Source organism: Ambystoma mexicanum, chromosome 7p (assembly GCF_040938575.1).
Source record: "Ambystoma mexicanum isolate Mex_15411 chromosome 7p, UKY_AmexF1_1, whole genome shotgun sequence".
NCBI classification, from domain to species: domain Eukaryota; kingdom Metazoa; phylum Chordata; class Amphibia; order Caudata; family Ambystomatidae; genus Ambystoma; species Ambystoma mexicanum.
In genome coordinates this window covers 880,780,429-880,799,570 of record NC_090939.1, presented here as the reverse complement: position 1 = coordinate 880,799,570, position 19,142 = coordinate 880,780,429, and the positions used below count along the sequence as shown (strand labels likewise).

At 44.9% G+C, this 19,142-nt stretch overlaps 1 protein-coding gene across 1 annotated transcript in view; it reads left to right on the top strand.

Moving 5' to 3' along the window:
- CFAP97D2 (CFAP97 domain containing 2) overlaps nucleotides 1–19,142 on the top strand; it is a 211,647-nt gene that overhangs the window by 70,248 nt on the left and 122,257 nt on the right. Inside the window, exon 3 of the mRNA XM_069637120.1 lies at nucleotides 9,449–9,567. Coding sequence (XP_069493221.1) covers nucleotides 9,449–9,567 — 119 coding nt within the window. The remainder of the gene's footprint in view (nucleotides 1–9,448; nucleotides 9,568–19,142) is intronic.

The window sequence follows — 19,142 nt, the reverse complement described above, 5'->3', positions numbered from 1 at the left end:
GTCGAGGAGCTTGCCACACTTAAATTAGGACTAAGGATGTATAGTGAATGATCAAGACTCTAAAAATATAAATATAATATTGTGAGCTCTTTGGGGTTGGTAGAATTGTGTTTCAGATGCCACGACAACTCATCTTCAAGACAGAATGTTGGCAAGTTGTTTCTATTTCATAAACTTAATGACATTAGACAAGGTATTTACATGATGATAGAAGCCACCTCAAAACAGAGTTTGACAGATAATCACACATTAGGATATCCACTCAAGGATCTGCAACCGTTGGCTCTTCAAATGTTTTCGACTACACTCCTATTCACCCTCGCCAGCATACTCAATGATGCAGAATCATGGGAGGTGTAGTACAAAACATTTTCAGACCCAGATATTAGATCCAAAGGGCCAAGAAAGCACAAAACAAACATGAACAAAATAGGGTGGCCAACTGTCCCGTAATTTGCGGGATTGTCCCGTAATTGGGGACTGTGTCCCGTAGTTTGCCGAGTGGCTCTGTAGGACGTGGGGTTGTCCCAATTTGCTCTGTTTGAGCAGAATTAGACATGCTGGGGGCTGGGGCCGGCCGCTGCAGGGCGCTGTCTCACAGACTAGCTGCCACTTGCCAGCCACTGTTATTCCCATTTGTGGGAAATGTATGTATATGACCCCCTCCCCGCTCCTATAATGGGAGCGGGGAGGGGGTCATATACATACATTTCCCACAAATGGGAATGACAATGGCTGGTAAGTGGCAGCAAATCTGTGAATAAGAGTGCTATTGCATTGCACCCACAGCTGCTGACATCAGCAGCTGCGGGTGCAATGCATTGATTCTGCCGGTGAATGACGCAGTGACGTCATCGCTGCCTTGTGTCCCGCAAAAGGATCTCATAAAGTTGCCCACCCTAGAACAAAATGATGCCTGACAAAGAGTCTGGAGAGGACACAGGGAAGCAGACAATAGCTGAGTGTACACAATATTTAAAGATTGGGTCAAAACTGGGAGCTAGGATCTGGCGTGAGGATTAACAGCCTGTAAGAAACCTTGGACAGAAAAAGGGATACAATAAAAGAATGAAAACAACAGGAAGTAAAGCAGGGATTGATGGGAAAACCTGGAAGAAAAACATTCTGTGAGTGCAACATGTAGGATTAATGGAATTCGAACCTTGCTAGCCTATTATGGAAAAGGCATATTACATAGGAATTCACCCGCCCCGCTCGCCCCACACATACAAGGCGTGGGGTCATTTACAAATCCTTTATGAGCAGCATGTTAAAGTGGCATGTAAACTCGGGTCTTCCCGGTTATAGGTATTAGTTTACCCTCAATGCACGGAAACAATTTTTAAAAAAATTGCATGGGAGAGATTGCAGTGCACAAAAGTGCACACGTTGACCGCCCTCTCTGTGCAATTTGTACCTTGAGGAAAATGATCAGCAGGGTGTTTTCCTTTGAGTTCCTGACCCTCAAAGCGGCAGTGCGGCTAAAGAAATCAAGGCAATTCTCCAGGTTTAGAGGTACAGCATATACATTTGATTATCAAACAATAAGGGTATGTCTAGTCTATGTATATCTGTTAAAATATATGCATTATAGTAAAGTTGGGCATAGGTGTAAACTACAAAATATACAGATAAGTAAATGTTTCAAAATAAATGTGCAGTACATGGACAAACAAATAGCAAGTGGTCACACCGGACAATGAAACATACAAACAAGACACGGACATCCACCATTCCGTTCCACATAGCAGAGGCTTTGGAGATCAAAAATACCCACAAGTCCCGATATCAGGTGTACAGACCCATAGGAAACATTGGACCAATGTTATCAGATGGAGGTAAGTAAGAGTTCTGCATATGGGCTCAAAGCTGTTCGGACACAAAGAATATCTAATGGATTGGAGGACTTACCTGAGGCAGTCCAGCTCAGGAGTTGCACTCACTAGACCCCAGGACAGCGGCTTGCACAGGTGAGTGTTCCTGTTCTGTGTGGGCTACATCAGCACAGGAGCCTGACATTCACGAAACAACTGAACCGACCCCGACGTCTAAATAGGTGGACCCCCAACAGGAACTTTAGATGAAGACTTGCAGCCAGCGTAGTTCCAGAAAAGAGTCTGCAGCGTAGCAACAGGGACAATTGCGGATGACAGTTGGAGGGACAAGGTCAGTGGCAGAAGACTCTGGCTCCTGATAAATGGACTTGAACGCTGAGCTGAGGTGAGGTGGAAAGGAACCTCAAGACCTGCAGGTGAAGAAACAGCCACTCACCGACTTGAGAACGAAGATTCAACAATGATGACCCTCTCCAGGTGCCACAGGTCATAGTTCATAGAAAGTGCAGCAGTAGACACCACTGGAGGCCTTCCACAAGAAGTCCATACTTGAGTCCCACTTCACAGATCAACCTTTGAGTAAAGGGTCCTGAAGAAGCCACAGCCATGGCGGAACACCAGGAAGATGTGCTATACAGAGCTAATGCACACAAGCAAGTCCTGACAGTTGAAGAACCTGACTTCCTAAAGAAATGATCCAGCTGTTCCAAGTGGATCAGAGGAGAGGAGCACCAGACACACAGTTCCATCCGCTCAGGAGAGAGCCAGAGCTCCATCATCAGAGTTTCGGGGTGCCAAAAGATGCTGGTCCAGAACCTCAGTTGTCGCCCTCTCTCTAGGTGAGATCAGTCCTCTCTCCAGGAGTTTCAGGATGGAACCCCAGCAGTTTATAAAGTTCCTGAATGCAGAGTGCCAGCTTTTATGCCACACTGGAGGGTAGAGGGTATCCATAACCATCAATCATACATGCATGCACCATTCAAACATTTGAGGGCCAGCCAAACAGGAGTGGCTGCCAAATACATATTCCACGGGCATTATCCTGGCAACCTTAGGACATGGAGATTCCAGAAGAATACCATACACTCAACCCATTGAAATCACTCTCAGGTAACACCACAAAGTCGTTTGTGAGCTCTTGGGGTGAGCGCTCATCAGAAAAATGACCCTTCGTGGGTATTATGGGTCTCGGCCCAATTACACTCAAGGAAAAGAAAGGATATTTGCCTGGTTACTGAATCTAGCACTGAAGGCTTGCTATGGTATGATATGGCATTTATAACATGCCTATACACAAGTGTTTCAAAGCATGACGAGGCAGGGGAGGGTAAACAGAGGGAAGACAGAGACAACGATCCTACTAGGCCAGGGGACATTGAGATCATGCAAGTGCAGGGGAGGGGAGAAGGGGAAAGTGCGAGGGGAAAGGGGAGAGGGCAGTGCAGTACATAGGATAACAGTACAAATGAATAAAGAAAATTCATAAAAGTGCGGCCAGCTGATGGCAAGTGCAAGGGTAAGTGCAGACATCAGGTGTCGAGTGCTAGTAGGGGCTGTAGGGATACAGAAACAGTCTCCAAGTGCATGGGTTGCCAAGGGGGCAGCACCGGCGTGCAACTGGTGGGGAAGGGACCTGGGCTGGAGATCAGAGGGTAGCCAGGTAACCAGTGCAGTTTCAGATTCAGCCAGGTGATCAGCAGGGGAGAGGAGGAGAGAAAGCAGAAGCAAAGAGGAAACTCTTGAGGTGCTTCCGGAACCAGAGATGGTTCTACTCAAGTTTCAGAAAGGCAGGGAGGCTGTTCCAGAGGGAGGCCCCAGCAGAAGAAAGAGATCTACCACCAACTCGCTGCTTGAAGAAGCGACTAACCCTGAGGGAGTTGGAGGCGGATGAGAGAAGAGCTTGAGAAGGAAGATATTTAGGAAGAGAGAGTTGAATGTATTGAGGTCCCAGGCACCAGAAGGCCTTGTGGACAATGGAGAGGGTTTTGAACTTAATCCTCGCCGCCACTGGGAGCCAGTGCAGAGATTTCAGTCCTGGAGAGATACGATCCTGGGGTTGAGGCCAAGGACAAGTCTTGCAGTCCTGTTTTGGATGAGTTGCAGGTGACAGAGAGTAGAGGAAGGCAGGTTGAGAAAGTGACTGTTGCAATAGTCCAGCCTAGAGAAAACCAGAGCTCTGGAGACAGTGAGCTTCTGGGGGAAGGAGTGGAAAGGAAGAATACCTCTGAGGAGGTGCAGCTGGTAGTGTGACTTCTTAGAGACGTCAGAGATGTGAGGAGAAAAGGAAAGTGTGGAGTTGAAGATAACCCCAAGGTCTTTAGCCTCACAGGTTGGAGCAGGGAGAGTGCCAAGAGAGGCCAGCCAGAGAGTGACAGGAAAGGAGGGATCAGGTGTGCCGATGAGGAGAATCTCGGTCTTACTGGCATTAAGGCAGAGAACATTGGTGGAACACCACTCCTGGATGGGACAGACATTCAGAGATGAGAAAAGGAGAACAGGTAGCGGAAGGGAGCATGAAGATGAGTTGAGTGTCATCTGCATAGCACTGAAAGTTGGGGCAGAGAGTGGCAACGCGGTGGGCAAGAAGTGCCAGGTATTGGTTGAATAGCCAGGGAGAGAGGTTAGACCCCTGGGGAACACCACAGGTAGAGACATAGATGTTTAGATGTCCTCTGGGAGGAAAGGTATTCTGTGAGTACAAATAATATCCACATCATGCAGATGCTATCTTAATATACACGCACACTACCCAGAACCAGTACAGCTGTCGGTGTCAGGCTTTTGACCCAGGAAGATTACATGGCACCTTTAGCGGTAGCCTCCACCTTTGTACTCAAAATGGGTTCAACAAAGTGCCACAAAATGTAAGAGTCCCTTACCCAGTCATATTGGGATGGAACTCACTGGTGAAAATAGTGCTGGTACCGTAAAAGACAAGTGAAAAGAGAATCGGGACTCATAGTGAACAAAGTAGGACAATCTTCCTTTGAAACGCCCGTCAACGTGAAATGTGTTAAAAAAAAAGAAAGATTCATTTCTGTCTGCTTAAGATATGGAAATGCAAATGGGACAGCAGTAGTTGATACTGATGCTGTCGCACTGAAAAAGAAAATGCACAGAAGGGTCACAAGTTATCCTCCCATGCATAGCAAACCCACCTGTGCCTGTTCCTAACACTTATTACGCATTTCACAGCGCATACTATTTTGTATGTGCTTTGAAATGCTGAAGACCCTTTGTGAATAGGTTACTTTTTCCAATGCTTGCATCATTTCAATTTGGGTGCTAACCCAGCAGTAAATCTACAGAATTACTGCCAAAATCATTTACTGTTACCGCTGATTGGTCCTATGGCATCATCAGGGGATTAAAAATGGTGGTTAGGCAGTGTAAATGCCCATTTTTGGAGTCTTTAGGACTACAATAGGATTTTTGTGGCATTACCACAAACGGTTATTACCGTTTTTGATGATTTTTGGGGGTAAAGTGGAGGAGGATCTACTGCCAGCAGCTTTATCTACTTTAGCATCAAACCCATAGTACAGTGGTGCAGTAACGCAGTGGTACATATTTACTGCGCGGCTCTGCTAATAATGACGCCCAAAGTATCAGCGATAAACAGAAGCCCAGACGGTTTCTCCTGAAAATGAATAGACCCCGCCCCTTTCCTTCACTTAACAAGTTCTAAATATGTTTAGTCTTTGGTTTGGTACCACTTAACTCTGCAAGATGGGCTGCCTACGTCTTGCGCAAGCCTTACCTGTAGCATAGGATGTGGATGGCCACTTTGTTGAGGCACCTGTTCTATTTGTAGGCACCGAGGTGCAGCCTTGGGATTACCTCCATGTTGCCAAGGACGAGATGCCTCGTCCTTGGCACTTAAGGGGTTAATGAAAGAGAAAACGTTAGAAGGCATTGAATGGCTAAATACCAAAATCACCAAAAAAGGCCATGGCACTGGGTGGGGGGGACCCATGGCAGTTAAAAGGTCAATTTCTGCTGCTGATAAGTGATTCAATGCTCAGTGGAGAGTGCGGGTGCTACATTTGTGTAACTTTTCTTGCGCTTTATTCAAATCTATTTTTCACAATTATTGTAAATTTGAAACTGTGTTTTTTTTTAATGGTCACTGGCACGAATTCATTATTTTGTAAAGTGTCGTACAATTAAACTGGGTCATCCAGGCAAGAGCCGGTGCACAGGGTAAACTGGGTCATCCAGGCAAGAGCCGGTGCACAGGGTAGGCTGTTGTGGAGACACTTTTGGGGCAGCAGGGGAGACATCCATTGTGGTGACCATTGTCCTTATCTGAACGTGCCCCCAAACCCTTAACTCACTAACAGACTAAGTTTCCTTCCACTGCCACCCTCTGGATTTGTCTTCCAGCATCTTTCCTCTTCCTATTATACATCATTTCCCCTCTCCCCATAGCGCTTTGAAATGGCCTAAAGGCAGTACTAACCGCTATACAACAAAGCTGCATACATCCATTAATTGATCTTTTATTCTTCGATGGAATGCACATTAAAAGTCAATGTAAAGCACTCCCATGCACCAAAAGTCTCTTGATGTTGTGTGGGACGGACATGCCAATTTGCCAGCGTCATAGGGATGGGGTCAAGTGTGGCTGGATATAGAATTACCGTACATATCCTATCTTGCTCCTTTTGTAAAAATATAGTATACATCCGGCAAGTTTATATGTTCACAATTCTTGATTCGTGGCCTTTGGAAACTTCTTTTAATAAATGTTTTTTTTTTCGATGCGCAAATTGCTTTCTGAATGAAATCAATCAATCCTCATACTTTATTCGGCATTAGCCATAATGTGAAAAGCAAATATGCAATACTTACTAATTCATCATTAATTCAGAGCGAAATAATAGATCTAACAGATAAAAAAACAGATACAAAATGGCTTGGAGGGGGACTATACAATTAATTCCAGACACTCGAGGGCAGAGATAACTCGCAGCCCCTATTTAAAATCATTTACTGTGAGAGTTGTACAACTTTCGTTGTTAGACACAGCTCTAACTCATTCAATAAAACAGGGTAAGTATAACAAAATGGCACGCCATCAACACCCAGTTCAGCTCGCATGGCCTATCTCGCATGGCCTATTCAAGTCCTGCGAGCCATGTCCGATCTATACTTTGCCACAACTAACACAGTAGGCAGATTGTCATCGTTTTTTCAAAAGGACCAATGCTTCTGCTATAGTGCGTGCCCCTGCTACTCTCAAGAGGGGCTTTATATATTATAGTCTCAGGGCACTAAAAATGGGGCATGGTTTCTTCCACATGATGACACAGGGAAAATGCTTGAGCCTCCCAGGCCACATGATTTTGTAAATGAGGCAACCCTCATGGTTCCCAACCTAAAGCCCAAATATAGGGCTTCTGCAAAGAGGCGACTAACTTTATCAAGGAACCCTTCAAATCCAAAATCTCCCTTTATACCAAAGTAACCAGGTCCCAGTTTCAATGTACAACTCCACTCCACCATTTTTGTTCTTGTATAGCAAACCATGGCCATCTTTACTCTTCCAATAGCGTTTCTGTCGACTCTATCGGGATTTGTTCACAACGCAGATTCATCAAGCACAAAAGAGTATCCTTAACGCGGTTCTCCCAGGGCAGGTTCAACCCCCTGCCGCCCAGCCGCCAAGCTCTTAACATTTGATCGTTCTACTTTACATGTCTAATCACTGTAATAACACTGGAGACTGGGTGAGCATCCGGCCTGGAAGGGATATTCCATGCGTAAGTAAGGGCAATGTACAATGCATTATGGTCACTTTCATTACGTGCATAAACTAAAGAAAAACGTTCACAGCAGACCAGTCACGCTCAAATACCAAGACGTAATCGATCAAGCTAGAGCTATTTGGTCCAATATACGTGTTGCCAGCGGTTGATCGTTAACATGGCGGCCATAACCTTGAGTAGGCTCAAAACACATGCTGTGTCCATTGCATAGCAGTGTGATTTCCTTTGGTAAAGTGCCTTCAAGGATGAAATATCAAAAGCCTCTTCCTGGTCCTCCCTCAACCCTTCCAATTCTCTCAAGGGCTCAATTTGGTGATTAGAATCCCCAGCTATGTGGAGATAGATCTTCTACAAATCGGATGCTTCATGTAAGTGTACGAGTTCGTAGATTTTGGTTTATTGTGGCCAGGGGAGCGGTTGGCAATCGGTAGTGTAGACCTCAAGATATTGTATGTCAGGTGATTCAGCCAACCGTTTGGCAACATGCCAATTGAGAGATGATCAATCAGAGTTAACAACCCGCCCCAGGATCTACCTCTAGGGCTCTTTTGGGCCATAATCTGGTAAACTTTGTAGCCCTGGAATTCAACCCGGGCAGTTGCCCATGTCTCTTGGAATAGAAAAACCTGATGTTACCTGATGAGCGGGGAGACATGCTTTCTGGTGCTCATTGTCCCTATCCAAATGTGCCCCCAGACCTTTAACTCATTGTCAGACCAAGTTTTCTTCCACTGGCACCCCCTGGATTTATCTTCCAGCATCTTTCCTCTTCTGCTGTCCTCCCTGTTATACATCATTTCTCCTCTCCCCATAGTGCTTTAAAATGGCCTAAAGGCAGTACTAACAGCTATAAAACAAAGCTGCATACATCCATTAATTGTTCTTTTATTCTTCAATAGAATGCAAATTACAATACCTGGCAGAAAAAATCTGCGTTCACCAACCAACACGTATCACCAGATCTTCGCAGTCCCACAATCTAGTGGTCCCAAGATACAATCTAAAAACAGCAGGGGGGGGCTAGTTTCCCAGTTCAAGCAGCCAAACGCTGGAACTCTTTACCCATCCCCTTCAGACACAAACCCTCATTCCTCACTTTTAAAGCCAGTATAAAAAACTGGCTGAGTAGCAGGCCTCCTCAGTAAGTAGCACTTACCATCACCTGAGACGCCAGGGCCCAGCCACCGCAACTCACCACTGTACATTCTACCTTTGTATCTTATTACGTGACCCACCTGTAACCAGGGGCGTTGCTAGGGGGGGGCTGAGGGGGCTATAGCCCCGGATCTTTTGGCTGTAGCCCCGGATAGAAGCTCAGGAGCTACAGCCAAAAGACTAGCTAGCCCCGAGTCCTGACAGCCTGGACATTAGCTTAGCCCCGGATCTTTTCCAGACCTAGCAACTCCCCTGCCTGTAACCAGGGTCCATTTGTTGATGATAATCTGTATGCCTGACTTTGTCTATGTCTGTAACCTTACGTCTCTCAAGCGCCCAGTTGCCTCAGGGTTTGGTGTGCGATACAAATAATAAACAAATACAATTCAATTTAAAGCACTCAAATGCACCAAAAGTCTCTTGTTGTGTGGGTCGGATATACCAAGTTGCCGGCTTCACAGGCTTGTGGTCAAGTGTGGCTGGATATAGAATTACCGTACATATCCTATCTTGCTCCTTTTGTAAAAATATAGTATACATGCGGCAAGTTTATATGTTCCCAGTTCTTGATTCGTGGCCTTTGGAAACGTGGTTATCCACCTTGCTGTTTTTCGATGTGGAAATGAAATCACAGCAGTTGCATACTCATTGGTTGATTGTTTTGGGGTTGGATTATTTTGCCCACAGCTGGAGGAGGAACGCCTGTCAATCATTGAAAGAGACAACCGCTTGCTGATGGAGAAGATGTCCTGCATCATGAGAACCAAGGGAGGAGTTGATAACATTAACCATTATGAATCGAAAAGGTAATTATATGCACATTGAAGAATGGCACTTGTGTACCAGACACCTGAAGGAATGGAGGGGTTCAGTTGCTAGGCCTGGGTAGAGATTTTCAGCAGCCAGATGATTTTTTTCCACGTTGTTTGTTCTTCATGAAGCACTGTGGCATTTTGCTGACCAAATGAGCTATATGGCAGGATTATGGGATGGCTCAAATATGTGTTAATGTACTTTTATATGTGTCCCACTTGTGAGGCTGTGAAATGGGGTGAGATAGATTGGGGGCGCGCGGGAGGCCATCCAATCACGGCACCATGATGTAATTTGGATGCTGCCATAACAGAGCTGCCTAATTTCAAGTTGGATGCCTGAGTGGAATCACCCTGATAATTTTGGGGACGGGGCTGGCGGACAGTTTTAAAAAGCGAGCAACGAGTGGGGCCGTGAGTGATTACCAGTGCCCCTCCAGGTGCCTGCATGGCCACTATCGGTTGTGCCTTTGCTTTATGAACTCTGGCCTATGTGACCCTCATACAGAGGTTGTCTCTCTGCTCCAAACTGTCCTGAAAAAATGAGTATTAAAGTGGGGCCGCAGGGGTCAGTGTTGATAAGTTACTTGTGCTGGGAATCAAACAGGGCACCTTCTCAATGTCAGCATAACAAGCAAACCTGTATCAGCATCTGACCAGGAACTGAATGGTTCTATGTCTGTATAATGGATAAATAAATAATGAAAACTTTTTCAGTGAAAGAAAAATAATGATAACATGTCGATTTGTTTTTCTCTTTTAATTTGGGCCCCCTCAGCCCCCAGTTTCCCCCGTTTTATTACCCCCTCCTAACTCGCACTCTTTGTAATCTCTTACCCACCCCATATATACTTTTAACCAATAATTCAACATGTTTTCGTCATTTATTTTTCCCTAAAAAAGATATTTGTTATTATTTTTTGTTATAATCACTGTATACCAAACTGAATGTGTTACCTTCAGTTACAAATAGATACATGCAGTAGGAGCATTAACCCATTTCACTGTAGACCCCCCACCCCCTTCCTCTGAGACCAACAGGCTCAACAATATTAAGTAAACTTCCGCCGTTGAGAAGTCCTGTTGTTAAGGTCTGTCTGTGGCTGGACTCCTTGGAACTCTCCTCCGTGCTTCTAACAGTGCATTTTATATGGATTTTTACTAAGGGCCTAAACCCCTCCGACACTACCTAGAACACCATAACAGCCTTTGGGCTCGCGCCATTGCGCGCGCGCAGTTGAGAAGCCCTGTTGTTAAGGGCTGTCTGTGGCTGGACTCCTTGGAACTCTCCTCCGTGCTTCTAACGGTACACTACATGAAAAAGTTTGTAAATGGACTTTAGCACACATAGGATAAAAGGTGCTTATACACTCTTGTTTCTTTTATTTTCTGTTTGTAGGTGCATTTTATGTGCATTTTTACTAAGTGCCTAAACCCCTCCCACACTACCCAGACCATCATAACAGCCTTTGGGCTCACGTGCCATTGAGAAGCCTTGTTGTTAAGGGCTGTCTGTGGCTGTCTTGGGCTGGGTTGGCCGGTCTGGACATGGTAGAACTTATTTGACTTCCTTTTATGTGATGATTCTTGACCGTGCCAACGAATGAAAAATTGTATTCACAATTGCTCCGATTATATTTAACACTCTGATCAGCAAGAACCCTTTAGGCTGTCCTAATCGCACAAGTCTATCATGATGACTCTTGTTTGTCCTACGCCCTAATTGTGCTTGCAAGCGCCTCCATGACCTCTAACTTCCTATTGTGCTAGATCGTACATTACCGTACTATACACACAGCAGTGCTGGTGCTGAGCCCTTAACAGAGCAGAGTATACAGGACACTGGATCCGAATCTTTTTGCAGCATCCTGAGTCTTATCACCCCACTCCAGCGACAGAGGAGGAAGATTTTGCAAAAAGCACACGACCCACCGGAGAGCGACACAGAGTCGGTGCCCAGTCTGAGCTACGCTGAGATTGAAATAATGGTTGCCTCGACCGGTCTGCAAACAAGATACCGGACAAAACACAGCTTGATACCCGAAACAGCCATCCACATTACTACCTCAACTCCGCTAGAGCCGCCCCTTTCACCGTGCAAGATGGCGCGCTCAGTATTAAAATTTTAAAAAGAACAAGGAGCGCGCAAATACGCAAGCGACCCAGCAATGAATGAAATGGACACACATACGAAAGAGCCAAGCCCACAAAGGAGTACCACAAAGAAAATTCCATCACAAGCAGAGCAAGAGAAAACCTTCGAGAAATAAAACAGAGCTTATCTGAAATTGGAGATGGCCCCAACAACACACCTAGCTACGTTACTGTGCAGCTGCCACCAAACCCTGAACAAATAGACCCTAAAATAACAAATAAAAACACAAATCTTAGAAACAGCCCTCAGAAAGAAAAGATCTATTACGACATGTTCCCCCCAAGCTAAGTCAAATGAACATAACAGTACTTCTTTCAAATTTAAAGAAACGAAAGAAGCCTATCGTGAGTGGACATTAAGACAGAACGATGACAATGATAAAACCACAGAGAAAGACCTGACACAACTCCAACTAAAAGATAATGTCATGACACCACATACCCTACAAAAAAGGGCTATACAAGCGAAGAGACTGTGGCAAAAAGAACCACGACCAAACTAGGTTTAGCGCCACAATAAACAAACTGCCCACACCTGAGATTGAAAATCGAGGCCTTGCAAGATTGTCCCTTGATATTACAGAAATAGAAACTTTAATGACTAATCGTGCGAAAAGACAAAGTATTTGGAAATTTGCTACTGTCCAAATTAGACCTGCGAGAAGCAAACAGGACTTCTACACCGAGACATGAAGAAAAGGACCAACCTATAACATCAAGTGGAGATAACCAAGAGAAGGCACAGACAAAGGAAAGGATTCAACATGAAAAACACCAAATCAACTCAGAACTCCTGAACAACAATGAAAAATAATCATTGTAATAACGAAGACCGGATATGTCAATGCGATTCACAGAAGGACAAATACAATATTCCGATGCCGACAACTATGGTGGAACTGCAAAACGTGCCGATGGCAGCTCCCAGCCATGCAATGACGCCATTTATAAAACTTTACAAAACTATCAGGGACACAATGCGTGATCATGCAAAACACTGATCGCCCTAATACATACAAAAAAATCTTCATGGAAACCTTTGCCACTAAAATACAGACTAGACTGGACGCTGAGTCGGAAGCAACGCACCAATGGCAATGCCGTCTTTTTGACATTGCAAGGAATGACCGTGCTGACAAAGAACAAATCACAACAGCATTAATCACATTGTTAACCTCTAAACAAGAGAAAATGGAAAAACAAGAAAATAATCTAGAAAGTGAAATTTGTACGTCACAAGACGCAAATCAAGCGACAAAGAACAAAGGATCTAACATCCAAGAAAAGAATGCCCCTCGAGAAGACAGAAACAAAAATAATGATAACACAATAAATAAACAGAATAAAAATACGTACCTCCTAGCTCCCCGAAAGTGGAATTACCTCAAAAAGAAGCCGCAAAAGGAACCTAACCAAAGAAACAAAAAACACAACAGACAATGAACGAAAGTACCACCATTAAACACAGAGCCACACACGATAACTTCAAACACCAAAAACCGCAGGTCACAGCAAATTTAGCGGAATCCTTTCCAATATTTGACAGCAATAAGAAAACAGCAAACAAGACTAACATGAATATACCCAAAACACAGGAAAAGTCAAACAAAAAGAATACCAAAATGACAAAGAGAGGTTTGCGTGCTTTCCTAAGGAACCTAACAATGCCAACAACCTCCATCAAATTTCCTATACAAAAGGAAACTAAACAGAAGCCAAGAACAAAAGTGATCATTGAGAATCAAATAAAACAGACAAGCCCCAATGTCCGAAATAAAGAACAAGCTTTAGAGAACAAACTACAAATGGATCTGCTGATGAACCTATCCACATATACGGAAGACATTTGTGTAATGACAATAGAGGAAAGCATGAATATGCCAGAAGAAGCATCATCTCTTTATATTATAGATGAATACGAAGAAGGACACACTAATCCATCGGAAGACGATATCCTCTCATGCGAAGACATCTCAGAAAACGAAATAGACTGGTCGGTAGAACAAACTGCAACCTCCTCTGCTGAATATGACGATGAGAATGAATCAACACAGAATACTGCGAAAAGTCTGCAAAATAGGAAAACCGCCCAAATGAGACTTCGCGAACGAGACAAAGCAAATGCAGCATTCCCAAAAATAGAAAAGACTGTGAAGGATCACTATGAGCCGGCGTTCTGTTCAACAAAGGTTAGTCTTTATTGACTAAGGTAACAAAGAAAAGAAACAGGAAGTAGGGATAATTCCCCTTTTTCAGTCCAAAATTCGTTTATTAGCAAGCTTCCTTAAAGGATAGGGCAGAAAGCGTAGATTAGTTTTCGTAAGCCCAACGGAATGCTTCTGCTTCTTCCTCGCGGGCTGCTGACCTCTGAAACACAAAGGAAACGAATTTGTCAGTTCTTCCCCATTTCCTTCCTTAAATAGGGACTGGAACCCATCTAACCAATCAGGTAGCTTCCCCGACCGAAAGCTTGATAAGCCCCTCCAAGCCCCGCCCCCTTCTTACGAGGACTTTGGCCGCCATAATGGATCTCGCACTTGTGCCTCGTGGAGGACGCTGGTTTATATTCTTTTTATTCTTAATGGTATCAGTAAGTGTTGAATGGTATTATAAGCCCGTTGGGCCTTACTGAAGCTTGCTGTTTTGTCCCGTAATGAATCACGTTGTTTGTAAAGTCGCTCGTAAGGTCTCCTTGTGCTTGTTTTATAACAGCGTTTTGACCGCTGGTGTCTCGTGCTTGTTGTGTCCTGGGAAATGGTTAAAGGTATGTTTTCGCCTCCCGTCACTGTGTAAAGACACTTCCTATAAGCGGGTGTTCCCCTGTTGTTCGTGTTCACAATGCAGATTTGGGAGAGGTCACTGCACGTATACGTTCCCTTTGCCTGTTTTAAAGGTGTTATTTCGTCTGCATCCCAGCCCTACCAAGCCTCTTTCAGGTCTTCTGTGATCTGCACATCAGTTAGGTTGTCACACACACCCCCCCTGGCATCGAGCCGGTCGGGCTGATCCATGCTCCGTGACAGATAGTCTGGGACAACCTGGAATGAAGCTGGCTTATGTACTGTTTTAAAGCAGTACTTCTGGAGTGTAAGGAACCACCTCAGAACCCTCTGATGTGAGTCCTTGTGTATGGCCAACCATTGCAGGTGTGCATGATCTGTGAATACAGTGAATGATCTCCCTAAAAGATAGTATCAGAGACTTTCTATGGCCCATTTTATTGCTAGGCATTGCTTTTCTAATGTTGAATATGCCACATCGTGGGGCAGAAGTTTACGACTGATGAATGCCACTGGGAACAAATTGTCTTTGGTGCCTTGTGATAGCACCGCCCTTAGTCCCGTTCCGGATGCATCTGTCTGTACATAGAACTCTTTTCCAAAATCAGGGCATCTCAAGACTGGAAGTGAAGATATGTGTCTTTTTAAATCCCAAAAGGCTTTTTGGGCGGAAGTGTTTTGTAATACATCCCCCTTATAAAATGATTTAAGGGCTTCCGTTAGAGGTCCGGCGATGCTGGAGAACATTGGTATGAATTTCTGTAGTACCCTATGAACCCCAAAAAGGCCCGTATTTGCTTCTGGTTGCTAGGCATTGGTAACCGCATTATTGCCTTCACTTTGTCCACTTGTGGTTTGATGAGCCCTTCGCCTACTAGATAACCCAGGTATTTTGTTTCTTTGGTGGCCAAGATAGTTTTCTTTGGATTGATGTGTAAGCCGGCTTTTCCTAGGGCGGTGACTACTTTTACCCGGTGACTTAGGTGTTCTTCCCAGGTGTTGCTAAAGACAATGATATCATCCAAATACGCCGAGCTGTATTTCGTATATGGTGCTAAGACTCTGTTCATTAATGCCTGAAAAGTGGCTGGGGCACCGTGTAACCCGATTGGTAGCACAGTAAACTGGTAGAGCCCGGAGGGTGTGGAAAATGCTGTCTTCAGTTTATCTTCTTCTCGTAACGGGATCTGCCAGTATCCTTTTGTTAGGTCGATGGTGCTAATGTACCGGGCTGTGCTTAGTTGTTCTATCAATTCATCAATCCTAGGCATTGGGTAGGCTTGATAGGTTGAGATTGCATTCAATTTTCTATAGGCCATGCAGAACCTGGTGGTCCCGTCTGGCTTGGCACCAACACGATTAGTGATGACCAGTGACTGGCGGGTGGTTCGATTACCCCTAAGCGTAACATCTCTTCCACTTCAGTTTGGATGGCTGCCTTTTTTGCCTAAGGTAGTCTATATGGTCGGACTTGTACGGTTTGTGTGGGGTCCGTATTGATTGCATGTTCTACCAAGTGAGTTTTCCCTGGAAAGAATGAGAACACGTCGTTCAACGGCTGCAACCGGGTCTCCAGCTCTTTTCTCTGCTCCGGGCTGAGTTGGTTTCCCCATTGTACCGCCTGAAGAGCAGACTCTTGCCCTTCTACCTTTAGCTGGTTCATCCTTATGCTATTAGCTTCGGGCTCTCTCTATTCCTTCAAAAGATTGATATGATAGTTCTGATGTTTCTCTCTTCTGTCTATTTGTTCCACCAGATAATTCACAGGTCCCAAAACCTGTATAATTTTGTAAGGGCCCCTCCACTGAGCCAACATTTTATTGGAGGATGTGGGCAACAAAACCAACACCTTGTCACCAACTTGGAACTCTTTAACCCTGGTACAGCGGTTATAGTATTGAGCCTGGGTTGCCTGGGCTCTCCCCAGATTCTCTCTGGTTATCTCTCGTAGCTTGGTAAGATGTTCTCGCATCTCAACTACGTAGTCAGTAAGATGGGTTTCCTGCTCTTGTTCTTCCCACTCCATCTTGGCGATATCGAGGACTGTTCTAGGTTCATGGCTGAATAACAACTCAAAGGGGGAAAACCCTGTGGATGATTGTGGAGTGTCTCTCAGGATAATTAAAACCCATGGTAATACTCTGTCCCAATCTTTCCCAGTTGGTGCTGTAATTCTTTTGAGCATAATTTTGATGGTTTTATTGTATCGCTCCACCAACCCATCTGTTTGAGGGTGATATATGGAAGTATGTATCTGTTTAATACACAACTGTTGGCATACCTTCTTCATAACCCAGACACAAAGTTACATCCCTGATCCATCACAATTTCCATTGGTAATCCAACCCTTGAAAAAAACTGAACTAATTGCTTACAGATTTGGGCGGCACTAATGCCCTTCATGGAAAAATGCCCCCGGGTATCTCGTGGCATAGTCCACTATGACCAGGATGTAAACATGTCCATGACTGTTTGGTTCCAATGGTCCTACTAGGTCTATCCCAATTCTTGAAAAAGGTTCTTTTATGAACGGCATGGTATGTAATGGTGCTTTTTGGGGTTTGTGTGGACTTGTCTTTTGACACACAGGACACTGTTCACAATACTTGGCCACCTCTCTGTACACTGCGGGCCAAAAGAAGCGCTTCAGTAATTTCTCCTGAGTTTTTTCCTTCCCCAAATGTCCTCCTACGAAATCGTCATGTGCCATTCTTAGGACGGTTTGTCTAAAGACTAATGATATCAGTAACTGTTCCATTTCCCCCTCGTTTTGGTCTAGGGTTATGCAGTATATCAGCGCATTATTTGACTTGAACCAAGGATACCCAGCTCCTGTATTGACACATGGTACCGCTTGGTCTCGGGCATGCCTCAAAGTTGGGTCTGTTAATAGTTCATTCCGGAAGGATTTGTTTCCTGATTCTGGTAACCAATCGATTATTCCTACATATCGGGGTTTTTTTTGCCACACTTTTTTTGTTTCTCTTACTTCTCTCTTTGTTTTCTTTGGGCTTTTTTGTATGCTAGGTTCAATCTCTGTTTGGGAATAAGGGGCTGTACTGAGCCACTCTTGATCTCGCACACATTCTTCGAATAAAGGCAGATCCTTACCCACTAGCACCTGTGCTGGTAAATGGGGCATTATGGCGATCTTCATCCTCATACTAACCCCTTTTACCTCTAGCTCCAGCTCTTTGGATGGATATTCCTTTGTGTCCCCATGCACACAGGTAATTGGAATAGGTTGTCTTCCCGCCCCCGCCAACCCACTTACTTCCGGTTTTATGGCGGTCTGCTCACTTCCGGAGTCGAGAAGCGCTTGCCTTGGTTTTCCATCTACCCGGACCTCTACCAGATAGGGTTCCCTTCTTCTTCGGTATTGCCTGGACTGGGCATACCCTATTTCCATCGGTTCCGGCTTTGGTTTTCACGGACAAAACCTGGCAATATGTCCCCAATCTCCGCAGTCAAAACATTGTGGTTGTCTGGTCGTGGTGGTCCATCGTGGTCCCTTGACTTCAGGTTGTATGGTCTTTACCTCCGGGGAAGCCACTCTTTTGGGTACTGGTTTGCTGATTTCTACCGTGGTTGGACGGTTTGATCCTACCTTTTGGAAGGCTGTTGCCATATCAATGGCTTCGGCTAATGTTAGCCTATTGTGTTGGTGGAACCATCTTTGTATTGCTGAGGGTAGTGCCTCTACAAATTGTTCAAGTTTGACTTTCTCCATAATATCCTGTACAGACCCGGAGGCCGGCTTTAACCACTTGTCGCAAAGATCATGGATCCTGTAATACAATTGTCTGGGGGTTTCGCCCTTTCGTGGGCACGTTTCCCTTAGCTTAGCCCTGTAGGCTTCTTCATCCACACCCATCCATTCTAATATGTTTTTTTTTATATCAGAATATGTAGCATCGCAGCCGGATTGGCCGCCTGTAAAGCTCCTTGCAGGGGACCCGTTAATAATGGTGCGATGAAGTGCCCCCATTTTTCCACTGGCCATTGCAAATTCCTGGCCACTCTCTCGAAGTTGGTAAAGAAATATCTGGGGTCTTCTCCTTGCTGGAACTTTTGCAGTACATTGGTTGGGGCTATAGAGTTACCCCGGGTTGCAGTCATAGTCTCAGTGATTTGCTTGATGGTGTCTAGAGTGGCTGTCTGTAGCTGAAGAGCCTGCTGTAACGCCTGCCAGTCAGTCTGAGCTTGATGTGACTGTACCTGCATCAATTAATGCAGTTGCTGCTGTCCGTCTGGGAGGGCTTTGATTATGGATTCCATAGCATTCTCGATCCCACCACTGCCACCACTTTTGTGAAGGATCACTATGAGCCGGCGTTCTGTTCAACAAAGTTTAGTCTTTATTGACTTAGGTAACAAAGAAAAGAAACAGGAAGCAGGGATAATTCCTCTTTTTGAGTCCAAAATGTGTTTGTTAGCAAGCTTCCTTAAAGGATAGGGCAGAAAGCGTAGATTAGTCTTCGTAAGCCCAACGGAATGCCTCCACTTCTTCCTCGCGGGCTGCTGACCTCAGAAACACAAAGGAAACACATGTGCCAGTTCTTCCCCATTTCCTTCTTAAATAGGGGCTGGAACCTATCTAACCAATCAGGTAGACTCCCCGACCGAAAGCTTGAT